We start from the raw sequence: 21,562 nt of genomic DNA, 5'->3' as shown, positions 1-21,562 counted from the left end.
TCCCATTGCTCCAGGCGGATTAAGTGGCACCTTGCAGTTACCTCAAGATCTCTGAGGAGCTGAGTGTGATGACTTCAGTTGGAGCTGAGGGCACTCAGCACCATCCAGGACCTGCTCAGGCAGAATGAGGCCCTAACTGTCAGCTATACAGATCTTCGCAGTGAAGTATGGCACTTGTGACTTGTTTTCAAATCACTGGGTTATTTTTCTTAATTTTACCATGTTTTATTGAAATATTTGATAGGAAAAGCTGCTTTTATTCAGTTTTAACATAACTCCTAGTTTAAAATTTGAGGGCTGCCAAAATATCCTTGTCTCTCTCCAGTACATCTAAACAGTTGAATGCTGCCAATCAGTGAGTGACCTATATGTATGTGACTAGCTTTGAATTGCTGCAGAATGAAAAACTCCAGGGGCAGGCAGTGTTTGACTGGTCCCATTCTCGCTAACAACAGGTAGTAATGATTTTCACTCTCCCAGAGACAGTGTGTAATTTGGTTGCAACACCCTCTGCAGCATTATTTTGTGAATTAATCTTCAGATCCAGTAGGTGCAGCTTTGGTGTTTGAAGCTGAAAAGTCATAAGTGTTAATTCCAACCTTCCAAACCACAGAATGAATGCAGCAATAAAGTGGAAGGACATTCAGTTTATCTGTAACCAGGAGCTTTGGTTCCGTGTTTTCTTTACAATTCCCAGGAGATCCTGTTTTTCTGCCCTCTCAGATGGTGTTAACTGTAGACAAGGTGTGCAAATGCTTGTTTATCCATATTGTTGCTTATAGAGTACCCAAAAGTGTACTAGCTGTGCTACATTCATGCTTGTGCCCAAGGAGCATACCATTTTATCGTCTAAGTAGACAAAGAAAGAACAGATTAAGAAAGGGCAAAAATGTAACAAGACTGTTTCTTTTCCAGCGTTTCCCTTTGTATTTTTTTAATTTGACGCTTATTATTAGTAGTAGTTGTATTACAATGGCATTTAGAGCCCCTCACGTGAGATCAGGGCTTCTTAGTTAGCTAGGTGTGCACATACACATAGTACAAGCTAATCCCGGTCAGGAACAGTGCACAATCTCAGTGAACCAGACAAAGAGAGAAAGAAAGGAAGGATGGTTGCTGCCACTTTACAGATAAGAAACTGAGGCAAAGGGAGATTTGAGTCTAGATTTTCTAAGTAGCTCAGCACCCTCAATCAGTGACAAATTTTCAGAAGAGCTTAGCTCCCATTTAGGCTATGTCTACACTGCACATCACTTTTGGCAGCATGTAGTGTATAAGTAGCTACACGCACAGTGAAACGCAGGTGGTGTCCACTCTGCAGTGGGTAACTACACGTCAGAGAAAGGCTCTGGCAGGAGAGAGACAGCAGGGAAAAGCTTCACTAGCTCCTCTGCTGGAGCCTTTCACTGAGGCAAGGAAAGCCTCTGGCGGTCAAAGGCATTTAGGAAAGGCTGAGCCTGCCCCCTGTCAGAGCCTTTCCCCATGAAGGGAAAAAATTGTGGCCACTGTGTGCTGCCGGAGTCTTTTCCTGCAGCAGAGGAAGGCTCTGGCAGCAGGGAGCCGGCAGAGCCTTTCCTCACTGCCACAGTCTTCCCTCGCTGGGGGTGTCTTTTTCCTGCAGAGGGGAAGAGCTCCAGCAGCAGGTGTGTACACTACATGCTGCCAAAAGTGGTGTAGTGTAGACATAGCCTTAAACATCAAACTAAGCAGCCAGTTTTTCAGAAGAACTCAGGACACTGGATGGTGAGCACTTTTGAAAGTCTGGCTCTGACTTAAATGCAATGAAAGTCTGGCCCCAACTGTGGGTGCTGAGCACTTGAAAATCTGACCCTAAATCATCTCCCCTAAATCACACAGGAGGCCTGTGTTAGAGCCCGGTGCTGAACCCCCATGAATATCGTTTGCAGACAATACAAAATTATTCAAGAAAGTTAAATCCAAAGCTGGCTGCGAAGAATTACAAAAGGATCTCACCAAACTGGGTGACTGGGCAACAAAATGGCAGATGAAATTCAATGTTGATAAATGCAAAGTAATGCACATTGGAAAACATAATCCCAACTATACCTATAAAATGATGGGGTCTAAATTAGCTGTTACCAATTGAGAAAGAGATCTTGGAGTCATTTTGGATAGTTCTCTGAAAACATCCATTCAATGTACAGTGGCAGTCAAAAAAAGCTAACAATGTTAGGAACCATTAGGAAAGGGATCGATAATGAAACAGAAAATATCTAATGCCACTATATAAATCCATGGTAGATCCACACCTTGATACTGTGCAGTTCTGCTCACCCCATCTCAAAAAAGATACATTAGAACTGGGAAAAGTACAGACAAGGGCAACAAAAAATTATTAGGGGTATGGAACAGCTTCCATCTGAGGAGAGATTAAAAAGACTGGAACTGTTCAGTTTAGAAAAGAGACGACTAAGAGGGGATATGACAGAGGTCTATAAAATCACAAATTGTGGCAACGGTGACTAAGAAAGTGCTATTTACCCCTTCCCATAACAAAAGAACCAGGGGTTAGTCAATGAAATTAATAGGCAGCAGATTTAAAACAAACATAAGGAAGTTCTTCACACAACGCACAGCCAACCTGTGGAACTTGTTGCCAGGGGATGTTGTGAAGGCCAAAAGTATCACTGGGTTCAAAAAAGAATTAGCTAAGATCCATCAATGGCTATTAGCTGTGACGGTCAGGGACACAACCGCTGCACGTGTTGCAGTCTGCTCTAACCCTGGGTAACTTTTTATTATTATTATTTTTTTTGCTGTGTTTGTATGTTGTTTAGCCCTGGTTGAGCCATCTTTGTGTCAGAGAAAATGACATAAACCAGATTCTGCCGTTAATGAAAGGGGTGTAGCAATCTGTGTGTTTTTCGCTGGGAGAGTTCTGGGAGGCATTCTGCCCCTCCTAGGAGGAATGGCACTAACACTGCTTTGGGGTTGTGCTGTTATACTCTGCCCCCAGTTTAAGATTGTACTGAGGTGGTGAGCTATACTACCGTATTTTGGGTGGAGGAAAGGCATGATTCAGCTTCTTCTTCAGCCATGGAGGTGTAATAGGATATTTCACCTTCCACACTCAATTAATCTTGGATAATTTCTGAATAAATATTGCCAGGATTTCCAAACTGATGGTGGTTTAACAGCAGGGAGAAAGTTCTTTAGCAGATGAAACAAAGGAAGACTGTAGCAGTTAGAGTTTTTTAGGAATCATGTATGGGAAATCTTTTGTTTCAGCAAGACTGAATGCTTTGTTAGCTGTGTGGGAGGTAAACATTGGTTTGGTAGTGTAGGTTTGTTGGTAATCTTTCTCTGTGTTTAATTCATAATATTTTTTTATTAATTATATTTTCCCCTCAGCACCATCTTCAGTCAGATTAAAGTCGTGTTCTAGTCAGCAATTTGGCCAACTGTAATATAAATAAATAGCTAGAAGAAAGACACCTCATGGTGCAGCTGATAGGTAGATACTTTTTTTAGAAGTATGGGCTAAAATTTTGAGCCTGCATTCATTTCCCCACCCATATCAACTGCTTTGTTGTCTTCTTTCTTGCTGTGATAGCTAAGCAAAAAGTGACCAAACTGCTGAGAAAACAACATCCAGGACAGACAGGAGGTGGGTAGCACTTAGATTTCAGTGGGCAAGGTTTCACGCAGGAAACAATCAGGGAAATTCCACTGACCTACTGTGTGACCTTCGACAACTCACTTCACCTCTCCATGCCCATTTGCCTTCCCGTTTTTTTTTTTTTCTGTCTTGTCTATTTAGACTAAGCTCTTCAGAGCAGGGATTGGCTCTTACTGTGTATTTGTACAGTGCCTAGCACAATGGGGCCCCAACTAGAGCCAGGCAAAAAATTTGGACTGCAACTTTTTTCAGCGAAAAATGCTGATTTAGTGACATTGAGCAAAGTCATGTCAATTTCATCAAATTGTTTTGGTCAGGAAAAACAAAACAAAAAAATTCCCCAAAAATTGAAACATTTTGTTTCAACAGTTTTGAAACAAAGTTTTGTTTTTTTTATTCAAAATGGCTCTTTGTTTTGAAATTTCCTTTAATTTTTTTTTTAAAAGTTGAAAAGCTCAGAATCAAAACGAAACACTTAGTTCGACTCGAGCCTTTTTTGTTTCTTTGTTTTAAACTTCAATTTGCCAAAAATTTAAAAAAAAATCACTTTGGGGTCAACCTGAACTTATTTTTTCCCTGATTTTTTTCAGAATTGCCAGCAAGCTGAAAGCTTCATTATTTGTACAGCTCCACCCTAACCTCCTGCAAATGATTAATAATAAACAGATGGGTGAAACAATTATAAGAAAAGGGAAAGAGCTTGGTGGACTAGCTGCAACACAGACTGGGAGTTGGGAGTTCTAATCCCAATTTGCTGTCATTCAGGTTACTGGCAAAAATCTTACCGATTTCAGCAGGACTACACAGAGGTTCTGAGAGACCTGGGGCAAAATCTCAAATATGGAGGATAGGTCCATCAGTGGCTATTAGCCAAAATGGTTAAGGATGCAACCCCATGCTCTGGGTGTCTCTAAACCTTTGACTGCCAGAAACTGGGACGGGATGACAGGGGATGGATCACTCAATAATTGCTCTGTTCTGTTCATTCCCTCTGAAGCATCTGGCAACATCCACAGTCGGAAGACAGGGTACTGGATTAGATGGACCATTGGTCTGACCTAGTATGGCCGTTCTTATGTTCTTACCAGGCCCCTTCCCTTCCAAAAAAATTACCACTGAGGGAAGGACCAATGGGGGGTGTGGAACGAGCCCGCCCTGCACTCACCCTGCAGTCGCAGCTCCTAGCCTACGGGGCTGGGCCCGACTTCCTGCTCCTGGCATTGCAACCTAGTCTTTGGGGTCACAGTGCCATTCAAGTTTGGCCTGGTTACCCCTCAATCATAGAGAGGCAAGTGAGTCAAACTCATATACCAGGTTACAACTGTCCCTTTTGCCCTTCGCCCCCTCCTGGAAGGCCCTGGATTTCAATAGGAGTGAGAATAGGTCTAATATCTTGTAGCCTCCATCTACCTCAGTTTCTCCATCTGTACAATGGGTATAATAGTACCTTCCTCACTGGGCTCTGGGAGCAGGCAGGATTGAGAGTCTGAACACACTGTCAGGCCAAACTCACTCTGTTCTTGGCAGTTGATTCTATTAACGAGGTAAATAATAATACAACCTAAATCACAATCCAACCCTTCTACCCAGGCTTCAACTCTCCTACTATGGAGCCTGTAAATCCTATGAGAACTTCAGCTGCCAGTTCCTGGCTCCACATCAGGGAACCTGGAAGCCCTTGAGTCTCTGACACTGGGGCAGTCTGCATGGCAGGCTTCACTAGAGCCACTGACCTTGTAAGTCCTGGAGTACCTGATCCTGGGACAGTCCTCCAGGCTGCCAAGGAGATGGGTGGGTGAACGGGTGGGGAGCTAAGCAAGTTGCTGAGAGGAAGCTGTCTGTCTGTCATGCAAGTTTTGAAACCTGCATGTATTCCCTCCAAAGATTCATCAACATAGACATGTTTCCACCAAACGTTTCACTTCTGACAACTTGGCATTTTTGACAGAGAAGCGTTCCACTGGAAAATTTCTGACAAGCTCTACAAACAAACACCTAGACACTGAATGAGCTATAAATCCTTCTCACCACTATTAAATGGGCTGGCTTCCCACAAATCCATGTAGGGACTCCGTGTGAAATAACAGAACAACACTGGCCGTAAAATGTCTCAAAGAAAAGACCTCCAAGTTATAATAGTCACCATTCCATGTCAATTGCCTAACATTGGACTTCCTCCAAAAGTGAGGAAAGCTGTTATGTAGCCTTAACTATAAGTCACAGGTATGTACAGAACCTCCCTGTCCTAAAGAGGAATGTAGAAGCTTGAACAGGATGTAGGTAGTACATGCCACCCACCTCTAAAAGTAATAATAAAGTACTCACAGCTGACCAGGACCATATGCCAAAATAAAACAGAAGCTTTTTCAGCATATTAATATTAACTGAAATCCTCCCACAAATAGGAAGTCACTTCTGGAACAAATTACAATAAGGAACTTATAATAAGGTATTGTTATATTAAAAAATTTAGGGCCAAGTTACCCTCTCAAGTACAGGCAAATCCAAGTCTTTGGTCATTTCATTCCTTGAATCCAAGAGCTCCCCTTTTCCAACCTCGTGATCCACGATTGAGTCCACAGACTTCGCCTCCTTTAATCCCTTTGTTTCCTCTACCTAACCAAACCAAAAATATTTGTTATTGTGCACCGTTACCAGAGCGCCCCCTTTCAGCATCGTGCTGTGCAGCAGACAATTCGCCTGAGTTTCCTGACTCTCTTCCTGGACGCTCAGCCGCCACTGTCTTTTGGGTTGCAGAGACCTAGCCAGAAGGTCTAGGTCTCTTACTGTTTTACCCCTTCTGGGGCACTCAAAGTCCAAAACAAGCATAAAGCAACAAGCATAAACGCTTCCCATTCCTCTGGGAGATCTGCTAGGCACTGCCCTGGTCCTTAGGGTACAGCTTCACTGCACAGTTCACTCTGGTGATTAGCATCCATCTCAGCCTAAGCCAGCTGTGAGCAGCCACCCACTGCAAAGCCAGACCTGAGTTACTGTGTCCTCACTGGTGCTGCACTCACCCCTATGTATCACTAGGAGTTCTGGAGGCATAGGCCAGAGTTCTTTGTGTGGCTGAGCCACTCTATGATTCTTTCCCAATGAATTGTGGAGGAACGTGTCTGTCCTTCTAGGCACACAGGGGGAATTATGGGAAAGCAGTGGAGGACTATCAGTTCTTGAGTAATTTAGCCTGCATCCTCACTACAAAGTGAGCGGGTTATCGGCCTGAGTGAAAGCTGCACCTGAGCTCTAGCCTATTCCTCCAGGTAGGCCCACTAGCTTGGGTTCACAGCACCATCAAACTCAAGCGAGAGGTTTTGTGTGTGGACGGGAATGGGATTTGGGGCAACACTAGAGCAACATTTTTCAGACAAATAGTTTGATGAAAAATGCATTTTCAGTTCACCTGAAACTATTCATAAATTTGACATGAATAGTTTTGCCACTCACCAAATGGCTGGAGGAGGAGAAGCAGCCACTACCCTCTTATCACCTTTATTGGTTACAGAACTCAGCTGGGGAGCAGGAGATCCAGGTTCAAATGCTCTCTTTTTTGGATCAACCAAATATTCAGATTTGGTCTGACACAAATGAATTTATTTATTTATTTGCAATTTTTCAGAACTGCCACTGAACTGAAAAATCAGGTATTCTCCCAGCTCCAGTCAACACTAGAGTAAGAGCCTGAAATAACTCTGCAGTAAAGACATACCCTAAGGTATTCTGGGGAAAGTCATATATTTTCCTTATCAGGTTCTCTAAACTGCTTAATTTTGCCAAAAGAGCCAGCTAAGCAAGCAAAATTCCCACCCTGCTTTGAACAGTCTTTACACACCATATACAAGCCAAATGTACCCCTTTTCCTTACTGGTAATTCCAATTACAGAACAAAACACAAACCTCAGCCCTGGGGTACCTTACAAATCTATGTCGGTTTAACTATGTCACTCAGGGGGTGTGGAAAGCACTAAGCCTGGGTAGAATGGTGTCTGTGTTTTCCTAGTGCTTGGAAAATCTACCCCCCTGAGAGATGTAGTTGTACCGACCTACCCCCTGATGTAGACAGCCCTACATCCCATCAGGCTACTCCCATCACCATAGCTAGTGCCTCGGGGAGGTGGAGTACCTACACCGACAGGAGAAGCTCTCCCATCTGCATAGGGAGCATCCTCACTAAGTGCTACAGCGGCGTAGATGTACCACTGCAGTTCTGTAAGCGTAGACAAGCCCTCAGTCTGAATATTCTCCTCGAGCTCAGCTATTCCTAGGACTTTCCTGCAGGACTTTCTCTGTGTCAGTTGCCTGCTTCCTCTGCCCCAGAGAGATGCTCCAAACCTTCCTATGACCTATAGGAACTGCTGGATAGCACGAGTCAGCCAGAATTACTCTGCATCTTTGGATGGGGGTTTAGCACCAGATCTTCTGGTGACTCAACAGAGGAGCCCTGCATTCCTATGCGGAATCCTGGAACCCACCATCATAGTTCCCTAAAATTCTTCCCCTTCTCACTTACATAACTGATACCTGCCTGAAAGATGGAACAAAGTCTTTGTCAGCACTGCTCGCTCTGGACAGATATTGGGTTCAGCATGAGCTAAGATCCTCTATTAAAGGGCAACAAGGGTGTATTTGTGTACATGTCTGAAGCCATGTTAGCTGGCTGTGTTTTAGCCTAGAGAGGAGGGTGTAATCATGTTAAACTAATTTGCTTGAAAAATGCACCCTTTTTGCCCTTTAAGACATAAAAGGGGGATAAGGGTGCAATGTGGCTGTGTTTTCTGAATGGGATTTCAGAAGGTGCTGTTTTAAAAATAGATTAATTTGAGATGCCCAGTACACTAGAAATTCAGAATATGACTTAACTGGGACTAGTTGTGGCATTCAGGCCATCCTGGCATGTCCTCAGTATCTCAGCTGAACTGATTCAGTTTTAGTCTGGCCTAGTGCTGAATGTCATGGCCATCATAACAACCATTATCCTGTGCTGAGTGGCTTCATCCTTAATGCATTCATAAGACACATTGATTCTAGTGCCTAGTAAATTGTTTCATTTGGTTGGTTTTAATAGTTCATGTTTCCCTAGAAAAAGACAGACAAGATGTCGGCTTCCCTCCAGCAGTCTGCTGTGAGTCTCTTGCCATGTTCAGTACAGAAAGACAAGGTGGGTGAGGTAATATCTTTTTTATTTGACCAACTTCTGGTGAGGAGAGAGACAAGCTTTTGAGCTCACACAGAGAAATTTGAAAGCTTCTCTCTCTCACCAGCAGAAATTGGTCAATAAAAGATATTACCTAATCCACCTTGTCTCTCTAATATCCTGGGACCGACACGGCTACCGCTACGCTGCATAATTACAGTACACACAGTTCGGAGTCTCGTTCTCTGTGCACCTGGATAGCATGGGGTCTGTGTTTTCCCACTGCTGGGCTGAGAGAGCAAGTGAGCTGGCTGAGGTTTGCTCTAGTTAAGATGGAATTGATATTGGTTGGGTGGGTGGGGATCGTATGTTACGGGGGGAGAGGTCTGCCCCTTACAGAATGTTTGTCCTTTCCTTGGCAAAAAGACTTACAAGTGAGGACTCTCCGACTTTCTGTTTGTTCCTGGAGTCCTAGGGGACAATGGTGGAATAAGAGCCTTCTTTATCTGTTTAGCATAGTATTGGTGTCAGTTTCTCTGTGATCTGTGGGCTTTGCCACAGTTACCCAGTACCTTATGACCCTCCACATTGGAATATTGCAATGTGTTCTGTACGGAGCTTCAACACTCCGCTTGTGTAAATGCTACAGCCAGTGCAGGAGGCAGAGGCTTTTTTTAGTGGGACAAGCCTTAAGGTGCATCCTTAACTCAGTGCTTCAGAGACTGCACTGGCTTCCTGTTCACTTCCTAGTGCAATTAAAAGTATTGTTACTGATTTTAAAACCCTGTACGGTTTGGCTCCTAGCTATCAGTGGACTGCTTCTCTTCCTCTGCTCTATTGAGATCAGTCAATGCATTTGCGATAAGAGTCTCGAGATTTGAATGTCCAGGGCTAGTGGGAGGGCATTTTTAGTGGAGGGCTATTGACTCTGGAATTTGCTTCCCTCATTGGTCTGACAGAGCCTGGGTCGGTTGACCTTCAGGTCCATCTGTTTTCCCTGGCTTTTTCCTGAGAGGATGAGGAGAGAGGATGTTCACAGCATATTGCGTTTAATGAGGAATTCTGCTGGATAACCTATTCAGTTTTAGTTAATATTTGTTAACTAGGGAGTTGGTTGGTTGTTTTCATTTTTTTTTTAAATTCAGGTTCTTAGAGACAGTTGTGATGGGGGCAATTTTAGAAATTTTAAAAATTAAAATACATTTAAAAAAAATTATTATGGCTGCCATCTAGAATAAAGTGATCCAGGACTGATCAACTAAAACCAATCCTATGCTTCTAATGTCTTTGCGTTGTTGCTAACGCTCATCTTTTAAATCAGGATTCTTGGGTTATTTGCTGCTTGTGTATTTTTAAGCCCCAGGCTCTGGAGTCCTTTGATTATGTGAGGAGCTCAGCTTTCTTTTAAAATAAAAGTAAGTTTCTAGACCCCATAATTGCAGAAAAAAGCTTGAAAATGTGGCCCAAGTGCACCCTGAAGGTTAAAAACCAAACAGCAAATAAAAAATACCTCAATTTTTTTTTTTTTAATTTCATGGTTTTAAGACAATCTCATGATTATTGGAGACTAATATGTGATTTTGTTAACACTTTGGGTTGGCATTTCTACTTATAGCAACTTCTTCCTACTTCAAAAGACTGTTTTGCCCTGGTCTTAGTCTCTGTGCACCTTACAAGACTGACAAATTAGGCAAAATTGGTGCACCCATCCTTGAATCCTATTGTGTGTTTTTATCAACAAAGTCTACTATGAGCCCTTCATCCAGAGAGGGTGAGGCTAGTGTGGGCATTTCTGCTGACATGCCATTGATTGATAACATAGCTCACTGTAATTCATATTTCCTTTCATTTGTCATCCATGTTTCTCTAGTCAATGACTGAAATGCAAAATATAATACCTAAATATTCAAATATAGGACACATTATAATATAGACTTCAGTGGGAATTGGCTGATTTCAGCAGCTTGCAGGACTAAACCCTTGTAAATAGGTTTCCCCTTTACCTCCTGGAAACCCTGGCTGATAAGCCCTGTGGGTGAATTAAACAGCATACACAGTTCACCAGGGTACTGTCACCACTAACATAGCAGTAGTTAATAGAAACCCCCCTTCAGGCTCCATGGCTCATCCTTTTATCCTGCTTGCCTTCTTCTCCCCGCTCTTCATCTGGTGACCTAATTACCTCATTAGCTCATCAGGTTCTCTACAGGTACAAGTGATCCCTTCTCACCTTCCAAACCCACTCCTACTCTAACCACACCCAGTGCCCTGGGTGATCTAAGTGACCAGGATGCAGGCTCCCAAAGGCTCTCTTTAGAGCTGCTAACAGCCCATATGTTTCAAAGCAACATAATGAATGTTCTGAGAGGAATGTTTGTCTCACATTTGGACACTAATTTGTTGCTGTTTAAGCTCAGAAAATAGCCATGGTCTGTAATGTTAGGGTCGGATGGGAGGGGAATAGCCCTATGAAAGTATGTAAAAGGCACTTTGCTTTGGAAGCAGAGTGCAGCTTTCAGGTCTGTACTGTAATAGCAGTACAGTGCCAGATGGAGTGACCGTTTATAGCCTATACAACCCAAGAGGGGAAAATTAATAACCTCATTATCAAGGCATGTGTCCTAGTTGCAAATTCAGGCCATTAAGGCATAGGCACACGTTTAGATTATGCAGAACTGCACCAGCCAGGTGGAACTTTCAAATAGTGTTGTAAATCAAAACGTGCCTCTGAGAATCACAAAATGCAGGGGATGAGTCTGTAGTGCCCTCCCCACTTTCGGAGGGTGAGGCTCACGCTCCCAGCTATCTCCAATAGCTGGCGTGTAGTCAATGGACCTTTAGTTCCACTTCTATCCTACTGACTTTTGAGTGACTAATGCTCATGGGGATGCTAGCAGGGAGAGACCTTGGCTTGAGGAGATTATAGGGACTGCAGCTGTACCTATCCTCTGTGCAGCAGATATAGGAACCAGAAAGCTTCTTGCAACCTCTCCCCTTTTGAGGACCTATACAGACAATCAAGCCCACACTGTTCCAGAAATTGTCAATGACATGGATTTTCCCGTGACTGTGGCAATAATAAAGAGGTGTCTGGATTAGGAAAGGGATAGATTATGTGGAGATTCACTGGGAGAAAATGGAGAGAGTAGGATGGACCATAATAACAGTATCACAAAATCCTACATAAATGTGGGGATTCTGATCATTTTATTTTCTGGTTTAGGTGTATGACTTTGCCTGGTTCACATTTCAAATGCTTAGGGTTCCAATAGCCTCTTCTGTTCCAAATGCAAAAGTGTCATAGCCAAAAATAATTAGCTAAATTGTGTGAGGCTGGCTCAGTCAGAAGACGAGAGGCTTCCAAGGAACATGCAGAGTGCTTGGTGCAGGAAGTAGGGTTGGTGAGTCAGAAGGTGGCACTTCCTGTGTAGTGTGTATGGAACAAATGCCCCAGCATGTTATTAGGAAGCATTTTGTCACTAGACAGCTCATTTGGATGAAATGTAAAACAGCTCTTGACGGCTGGTGGTCATTAAAGAGGCACTTGGGCTTGATCCTCAGCAGTCGTAAATCAGCATAAATTCCAATGAAGCCAGTGCAGCTCTGCCAATTTACACCAGCTGAAGTTTTGACCCCACGCCCCTCATTTCATTTTCACAAGAGTTAGGGGATTGACCTTGATATATTGGCCAAATTCCAACTCAGGTAATTACAGTACTTGCTACCTGCCTAACCCTCCTGTAGTTTCAGCTGGCTATGCTATTCCCCACTTCCTACCCTAAACTTTGGGGTAGTGTTCCTGTGCTCTATTAAACAATTTCTGCATCTCACCCCAGTAGTGGCTACATTTTAGTGGTGAGTGAAATGATGTCTGCTGATAGTTTACAAATGAGTCAATTATGCTTTTAAAGCACTTAGGAATGCTTTGGGCTGAAAAGCATTATGTAAATGTAAGATGATATTTGTAGATCTTAGGTTTACTCAAAATGGAGCCAAATTCCTGTTCATGGTGTTTTTGTTGTCAAGGCCAGATTAGAGTGTATTCTTGTTTTCACTGTTTTTTTCCCCATGCGAATGATTCCCCTCTGTTAAGTCCAAAATTCAAGGGCATGTTTTATTTACAAAAATGACTTTCAGCTCAGAAAGGAGGCCTATTGGCTGCAATTTTTGTAAATCATTGCTTTTGAGGTGAGCACTGAAGTCTGTCACTTAGCCCATGCCAAACCATGATACTTTACCACTGTGTTTGTTATGAGAAACCAGGCAATGAATACAGCTTTTCAGCTTGATTTTTCAAAAGTTTTGTGGACGCAAGTTTTTTCCTGCATTTAACTATGACTACAGCTGTCTGCGAGTGCAAATGATAGTTTCAAGAGCTCTTGTTATCTCCTTGCTCCTGCTGACTGACACCTATGCACCTACAAAACTGGAGAGCCTGGTGAGGCCCCTTTACAAATGTTGCTTTTTATTCTAAAAAGATGCTATTTGCTTTACTGAAATATTACATCTAACTATGTAATTGTCATGGATCATGATAAATTGAATTGCTCTGATGTCTGATGAAATACATCCTAACAGGTGTTGGGAATATTACTGTATAAGGTACTGTACCTTATATAGGTTAGTCTGTAGAGTTCATCTGTTGTGTCTCACTTGTGTCAGTATCTAGCATGAAATTCCACACATGCCTTTTATTTAGAACACAAAAGTATGTTATCTTATTCCTCTGGAATTTTCCACAGTTATTTAACATGTTAGTTTAGGCATAATTGGTTTGAGGGCTCTTGAAATTTATATCTCAGAAGTTCTTATTTACATCAGGCTTAGAGTAGTTAATTTCACTTGAGGTAAACGTGAAGCATTAGATTGCAAACGTACCTAATCCATCTCTCCTCCCCCATGACTAGAAATCCTGTGGTTAAAATAACACAGCCTCTATTCAGAGCACAAACTTAGAGCCGCTAGCTGAAGCAGACTTGGGATTTAGAGAACTCTCAGCAGATGAGTCTGTTAGGGTTTTGGTGCGTTTTTTTTATCCTACTTCTGATCCATGAGAGGAAACCAGGATCTCTCCTGTTTGCATGCAAGGTAAAAATTTCCTGCAATCTGTGTATATATCTCTGTGTGTGTCTGTGTGTGAAAACTGCAAAAATGTTGCTACTAATAGAGCAAGAAGCATTTGGCAAATGGCTTCACAATCTTTAACTGTTAATCTGGTCTTGTGGCTATTTCAATACAACAGGAGTGAAATGATGAAATGATAAGCTTACATGGAGAGAGGATAGCAGCACTGATTCTCTGTCACATGGAAAAGAGGCTGAGTGTTTAGGGAATAGATGAAATAGGGTTTGGTGCAGTAACAAAACTGGATTTTATTCTGTTTGAGTCAGCCTAATGCTAAACTAGAACCTGATTTGTTTTGTTGAATGTTAAGTACAGTCACTCCCAGGGTTGTCTGACCAGTGTAATCTCCATGCAGAAGGCTCAAGCGGTGCACTCTAGGATCACACTGGATATGTTTACAGTGTATATGTTAGTGCTGTTAAATAACAACAGAGCTATTATTCTGGAGTATTTTTGATGCAGTGTTGCCAGATAATTAAGTGCCTTTATATTTGCTGTGTTGCTTTCAAAGACACGGTGTAGTAAAAAATCCTCTCTTTCTTGAAACCCTATTTGATTTTGAAATGCAGGCATGAAACATAGTGCTCCAAACAGAGCTTGAACTCTATTCAGAGGTTTGAACTGTACAAATTGTACCTGCCCTGCTTCTCCCCCACAGTTTAGATCATCCCAGATCCTGGGCATGAAATCAGTCCTTAGGGTCTTCATTCTTAGAAATCAGTGGTCACATCATCTGAAAATCCTGGCAGCGTCCATTACTGAGATAATTGCTTGTTTAATTCTTTTTCATGTTGCCACTCACTATCCTGCCCCATTCCCAGGCTCTTTGTGTTCTCCCTAACTGCACACAACACCAAACAAATGCTGTTACAGGTGGCACTCTGAATCCTCCAGCCCATTCACATGTTGAGGTACTAACTTTCCCACTGCCCCCTCTCTTCCAATTCATCTATTTTCTCTGTTTGATAGCTGGTAGAGTGGCTTCAGCCAGTGGGCTGTATTCATACAATAAGTGGTTGTCACCTGCCCCCACTATCCCCAACATGCGTCACCTCCCACAGTATGTCCTGGACTCCACTGGTCCTAGGGAGAAACAGTCCTGAGGTGGATAGCAAAGTCAGGTTTCTCATGTCACAGACTATGCAATGCCACTATAAAGCCATTAGGTTGGCAAAGCCACACACATCTAAACTGACAGCGCCTCTTTGTCTTGTAGAGAGAAATGCAGCTTTCTCACTCCATACCACCACTTGCTTTGTGGTATGGATCACGGGGAATTATAGTGAATACACATGCACAGCTTTTAATGATACCCATGAACAGTAAGCCCTATTAAAGAGGCAGCCAAGAGGAGAGTGAATATTCTCAGGACAAAGAAATGTGGTTAGGCAGCAACTATAAAACTTCAGCCTAGAAAGTCAAGCTGATGTCATTTTAACTTCACAGGCTAGTGCCAAGAATTGAAGTTCCGTATCAAGATTCAGAGGAAAAAAAAACCCCACATACTTACAATTTGTTCATGTGGAAAAATGAACTTTTATGGAAGATATTTATGGGAACCTGCCAGAGGAGTGTGTGTTGTGTTATTTTTTTATTGATAATGATGCGTATGTTCAGAGAACCATTATATTTTACTGTAAGCTCCCTTTACCCAAGAAAGGAGAAGCTCAAATGTGCATGAATGTTATGGAGGGAGGATGGTTTCAGCAAAACTGGTTGATAGCATCACCAGCCTTTCTCTTTTTCTACTGTTTGAATGTTGTTATATATACAGCACCATAGATGGGCATGGTGCTTTAACAGATGAATGCAGATGATTGAAATGTAAAATGGAGGTCCTGACCACTTGGAGTCCCACCTTTCCAACCTAGGCAATTAGGTTCTTCCGGTCTGAATGCCCCCGGAGTGTCAAGTTGTTGGACGTCTTTCACTTTCTGCCCTATCCTGTTGTGTAGTTTTGTGCACTATTGAACAGCTGCTGTGCTTCATCGCGAAGTGGCTGTGTACTAGTGGTGAGTGAATTCATGTACAGAGATGGTTTAGGCAATGCTGCCAAACGTTCAGCTGCAGAGGGCCTTGGATTATGGGGATCCCAGCCCATCAGAGATGAGTTGAAATGTCCCGGTGATACTTGTGGGTTATGTTCCAGTGACGTGTTTTGTGGAGAACAAACAGCTTCTCCCTCCCCCTATTTAAGAGGACACCTCCATCCACCATTCCCGTAATTCCATTTGCAAGCATACATACCAGTTCTGGATACATTCCCTGTTGCCCTCGTGTTTGAACCCTCCCCTGGTGGAGGCAGTTTGAGGGACAGAATCCTGCATGATCTGACCTAGCACAAAGGAGCGCTGGCTTTGAGGCTGAATTGGTTACTGCTTCTGAAGTGCTGTGAGATGCTCATGTGAAAGCTATTGAAGAAGAAATCATTATAGTATATTAATTATTAGCGTTGTTTATTTACTATCTACTGGGTGAATATGGTGCTCAAGAAGGTGGTGGACTAATATATTAGTTGGATTGTAGTCCAGGAATGTGATCACCATTGTGCCTAGTGCAGGCATGAATTGTACAAGCTTCTTCACATAGCTCTAGAAAAGCATCTAACTCCTAACCTGCAACACTTGCTGTTCCAGTCCTTTCATTGTTAATAGTAAACAGTGCAGTATCTGACACATACGACAAACATCTCTGAGGAACTAACCTAACACCATCCAACTCATTTTTTATTTCTAACCCAGTTGGGATTTGAACCCAGCTCTTACTGCACCCCTTACCCCAAATAGTTACTCTTTATATTTGGTTTGCTATAACCCATTAGGTTATTGCCTAAACCAACAAATACTGTAGTACTGTTATTGGGGATCTGGTTGGAGAGTTGGTATTTGCTGCAGAGTAATGGATATGAAGCTAATTCTGCAGTTCCTCACAGAAAAATGATGGCTCTTGTGCGATTTATCTTCCCAACTGGTTTCCACATACTTATGAATTAACTGTCTTTTAATTCTTACAGGTCATTATTTGTTGTTAATGATACATTTAAAATATGTTTCATATGTTCCTTCTCTTCTGACACTGTGGCCCAGGTCCTCGGATCTGCCGTGTCTGTGCTGCAGGGGGGCAGGGTTTGGAAAAGTGGTTTGAAGCCACCTTTATAGTTCTCAGATCTTGAGGCCGCTAAGCACCAGGTCAATCCCAAAGCACAATTTAGAGCAGGGTCATGGCTGCTCTAAGTTGCTCACGCTGCCCAAGTCTCAGGAGCTGTTCCAGCAAGGCAAGGATTGCCAGGGCATGGGAGCACTCTAGCCATACCTTTTTTCCCGCCCACACCCCCTCCACCATGGACCGGGGGCGGGGGAAGATAGCATAAAGGCCACTACCCCAGGCATACTCCACCTGGCGGTTCCCTCATGCTGGAAAATTATTCAGGCAGCTTGGTCTGCCATCTGTACAGTGGCTTTGTGCCAGCGGACTGGTACAAAGAACTTCAGCAGGTGTCAGAATCTGTTCCTGTGTTATGCTCAAACCGGTGAGATGGGGTAAGGGAAATATGTGATGAACAATTCAGATAACTGCAGAAAGGATTTTGTCTCTCAAGGAATACAATCTTAGGTGACAATACAATCTCTTGTAACAAATTTTCTTGATGTTCCAAACAATATGTTTCTATATAAAACAGATCACACTCTATAATAGGCCTCATGTTAACTTCACACACCACCACTAAACAATGTGCACATTTGGAGATGTGAGACCCTTAAAGAAGTTTATAAAATTCAGGGTTAATACAAAAAAAATCTGATTTGTAAGACTTGATTTGTTTTCTATTTGCTTGTGATTCAGTTCCAATTGAGGAGTGAATAGAGGTCTGGTAACAGAGAGAGAACAATATCTGGCCTTACTTTTTCATTAACAGTAGAAGTAGATAGTGGGAATCTAATAATTAGTTATCTATCTAAGTGGATGCTTTAGGTATGTACTTTCATTCTTGTGATTATGAGTATGTCTGCACTACAATTAATAACCCTCAGTTGGCCCATGCCAGCTGATTCAGGCTTACAAGGCTCAGGTTAAGGGGCTGTTTGTTTATACTGTAGATGCTCAGGCTGGAGCCCAAACTCTGAGAACCCTGCACGGTGGAAGGGTCCCGGAGCTGGGCTGAGCCCGAACATCTCCACTGCAATTAAACAGCCCCTTAGCCCAAGCCCCATGAGCCCAAGTTGGCTGGCATGGGCCAGCTGTGGGTGTCTAACTGCAGTGTAGACAGCCCCTCAGTTACTTGTATATGTCACACTGTTCTGAAATGCGAGGCACACTGTGAGCTGGTTGTTTCATTGTGTGTCAAATACTTTAAAGCAGAGGAGGCATCTAGAGGACGAGTCAGGGAAGTTCGGCAAATTGCATTTCTAGTGGTGCTGGGTGAATTTCAGGGCCTCCCGGGGGGAGGGGCAAGTGGGGCAATTTGCCCCGGGCCCCAGAGGGGCCCCCACAAGAATATAGTATTCTATAGTATTGCAACTTTTTTTTAATGGAAGGGGCCCCCGAAATTGTTTTGCCCCAGGCCCCCTGAAGCCTCTGGGTAGCCCTGGTGAATTTAGGAAGGAAGCAGCAATGAGGAACAAACCACTGGGCATGAGCAGTGAGAGGGGAATTTCTGTCAGTTCTTAACCAGTGCTGTCCAACATACCAACTCCTGGATATCCATCAGACGTGTATCTCCTGGACTGTTGAAATTACCTGGTATGTCGTGATGGTATCAGTGCAATGCAAATGTAGTTGCCCAGAAGCATGTGTAAAGACAAGGGGTTAATGTACTACCTCTTGTTTGAGAATACGTAAATCGGTAAAAATAAGCAGAAGTGACCTAGAGTCACAAAACTTAGGGGATAGTTCTTTACACTTATTTAATGCCTCCCTCATCCAAGGGATGATTTTAAATACCCCAAAGTCCTGTTCAGATCGGCCGCTGAATCTAGGTGGTGTGAGGGGAGAATGGGTGTTTCACCACTTTACAGAGATAAGACCCCTCTGGGAAATTCAGATCCAGATGTAGGTTTTGATTCTGAACTCCCCTAAAGTTTGGGCCCATTTTTTAAAATTAAATATATAAATTGCCAGAGACTTGCACAGGGAAAATATAAGTAATAGAATAGAATATATGCAGGGTTCTAATCACATCAAAAGCACTGGAGTTTTGGTGTCTGGTCAAGGCCTCTTGATACAGAAATGATATCCCCTTTTACTTAATAGTGTGGCTCCTTGGCAGTGTGTTCCCATTCTCTTTTTCTGTCTCTCTCTCTCTTATTTTGCAGGTACTGAAGCTTGGCTGTTTATGCTCCTGGCACTTTTCTACCTGCAGGGAAGAAAGTGCCTCCTTTTGTTAAACCTCTGATGTAGTCTGATGTTAAACTTCGCACTGTGCTGAGCTATGCTGCACAACTCAGTGCAGTGCCCAAAAGGGAGCCATAGGAGCCTAACAAACATAACTCTTGTGGTTTCCATCCCTGTGCCCCACACAGATCACAAAGGTTTTAAAATGAAAATGTACCTAGAACTTCCAGTCCTTCTAGCATGGGGAGCAGTCACAACACATGATGGAGTATAATTTGACATGCCTCCTGGGCAATTTTACCAATTTAGACAGGGTTGAAAAGGGTGTATGTCAGCATAAAGAGGGCTTTATTTACGGTGTACTAAACTTTGCTGCAATCACTCATATATACTTCAGTGCAAAGTAGACATTTAAAATAGAAATACTGTTGTCAATATTGCATCTTGAAGAAACACAAATAGCCTCCTCCCTCTTCTTTATTCCATGCTGAAGATCTTTCTCTCTCTCTCACACACACACACACACACACACACACACACACACTTTTCACGTGTTGAAACCAGGGCCGGCACCAGGCAACCAAGCACATGCTTGGGGCGGCACCTGGTAAGGGGCAGCCAATCTTGGGGTGGCGGGGGGCAGCGCGGCGCAGCATTCTGCGGTGGGGAGGGGCGCTCCGGCGGTGCTCGGCGGGGGGCGCTCCGGCGCTCGGCGGGGGGGGGCGGGCTCTGGCGACGCGGCGCTCGGCGGGGGGGGCAGCGCGGGCCGCGGTGCTGGGAGGGAGGGTTCTGGCGGCGCGGAGCTCGGCGGGGGGGGCAGCGCGGGCCACGGTGCTGGGGGGGGGGTTTTCGGCGGAGCTCGGCGGGGGGGCAGCGGGCTCCGGCGGCGGGGGCTCGGCTGGGCGGCACTTTTTTTTGCTGCTTGGGGCAGCAAAAAAGTTAGAGCCGGCCCTGGTTGAAACAGTCTACTTTTAACTCACATAATGCACCTTTTCTTTAAATATGAATCAAGACAAAATAATGTCTACTAAGCAAGTCATATTTTACCCATGTTATTTTAGTGGATCTCATTTTGTAAAAGGTCTGAGATCTTCTTATTGATACGCAGATCATGCCATGGGACTGCCACAATCACAGTGCCGAGTGTCACACAATCTCTGAGTTGATTTTTTGCAAGTTTTCTGTTGGTATTATTGCTGTCCCAGAAATTTAATGTTTTAATGACTTCCAGGAAGAGGAATTGTTTTGGTCCACAGTCAATTATTTCTGAAGACATGCAATGCTAACAGCACGGGTTCTTTTTCTCTTGTCATTAATAAGCAGTAACTCTTACAAGCTTGGGTGAAAATACAAACATCTATATCAAATATTTGTTTTAACTTAAAATAACTGAATTTTTAAACCAAATTTGATTAAATAATAATTCTCCAAGAGAGGGATCATCTAGTGTTTTTTTCCCCACAGAGTCAGATGACTACGTGAGGCACCTCAATAAATGGCCTGATTTCAAAAATGCTCAATACTCACAGCTCTCATTGAAGTCAACACAAGCTCTGTGTGCTCTGTTCCTTGCCTAAAAAGGTCTAGATTCACAAACGTATTTAGGTGCCTAAAGCCTGATTTAGGAGCCTAGGTCTGGTTTTAGGTTTCTAAGTCCCAGTTTTAGGCTCCACTGTGATTCACAAAACTCCCACTGAAACTTGTAGGCACCTAAACTCACTTGGTGCCTAAATTGTTTCAGCAAAAAGCTTCCTCAGCACCTGTGTTTTTGCAAAAACGTCACAGGCTCCTAACTCCAGAGGGGGTCCCAGGTTGTGAATTGCTAGCAGAGAGGCTGCAGGGAGATCCCTATATCTCCATGAGAAAGGCGGGGCTTAGCAAACACCCCTGTGGTTGGCATCTGCCACTGATTAGCTTAGGCAGCTCTCTGCCTAGCATGTTGGCTTTTGTGAATTTCTGTCCTGTCTTCCTTGATTTTACTTCCTCAGTCATCCGCCATTTTGATGCAAACAAGCAGTGACAAAACCTCTGCAAACATAGATTTGGGGTAGAAAACTGACTCTTCACTTTTAAATGGTAGAAGAGAAGGAAGGGACTCAGGGTTATGATCCATCACCTAAAATTCAGCCACTTCTTCCTGTTCTAGGCCATTTGGGTTTAGTCATTATGGCAAAGCAATGAAAGAGTCCGTGGCGGCTCTGAATCATTTTTTTTGACCTTGTCCTTGTGTGGTTTGAGTTCTTTCTTGTTAATTACATCAAGCCAGATTTCCACAGAAACTACAATAGTAGTGTCATCAGCCTGCAATCTGTCAAGTCCCTCTGAAACCT

The 21,562-nt window shown here is 43.3% G+C and overlaps 1 protein-coding gene across 2 annotated transcripts in view; it reads left to right on the top strand.

Annotated features, from left to right (window-relative positions):
• The first annotated feature begins 13,680 nt into the window (after positions 1-13,680).
• JCAD (junctional cadherin 5 associated) overlaps positions 13,681-21,562 on the top strand; it is an 88,473-nt gene continuing 80,591 nt past the window's right edge. Inside the window, exon 1 of one of the 2 annotated variants that reach the window (XM_042858330.2) lies at positions 13,681-13,865. In XM_042858330.2, coding sequence (XP_042714264.2) covers positions 13,828-13,865 — 38 coding nt within the window. In that variant the 5' untranslated portion in view covers positions 13,681-13,827. The remainder of the gene's footprint in view (positions 13,866-21,562) is intronic. The other variant, XM_042858299.2, reaches the window with a different exon arrangement.

This window comes from Chrysemys picta, chromosome 2, assembly GCF_011386835.1.
Source record: "Chrysemys picta bellii isolate R12L10 chromosome 2, ASM1138683v2, whole genome shotgun sequence".
NCBI classification, from domain to species: Eukaryota; Metazoa; Chordata; order Testudines; family Emydidae; genus Chrysemys; species Chrysemys picta.
The sequence above is the reverse complement of the archived record's forward strand: the minus strand, read 5'-3'. Positions and strand labels throughout refer to the sequence as shown.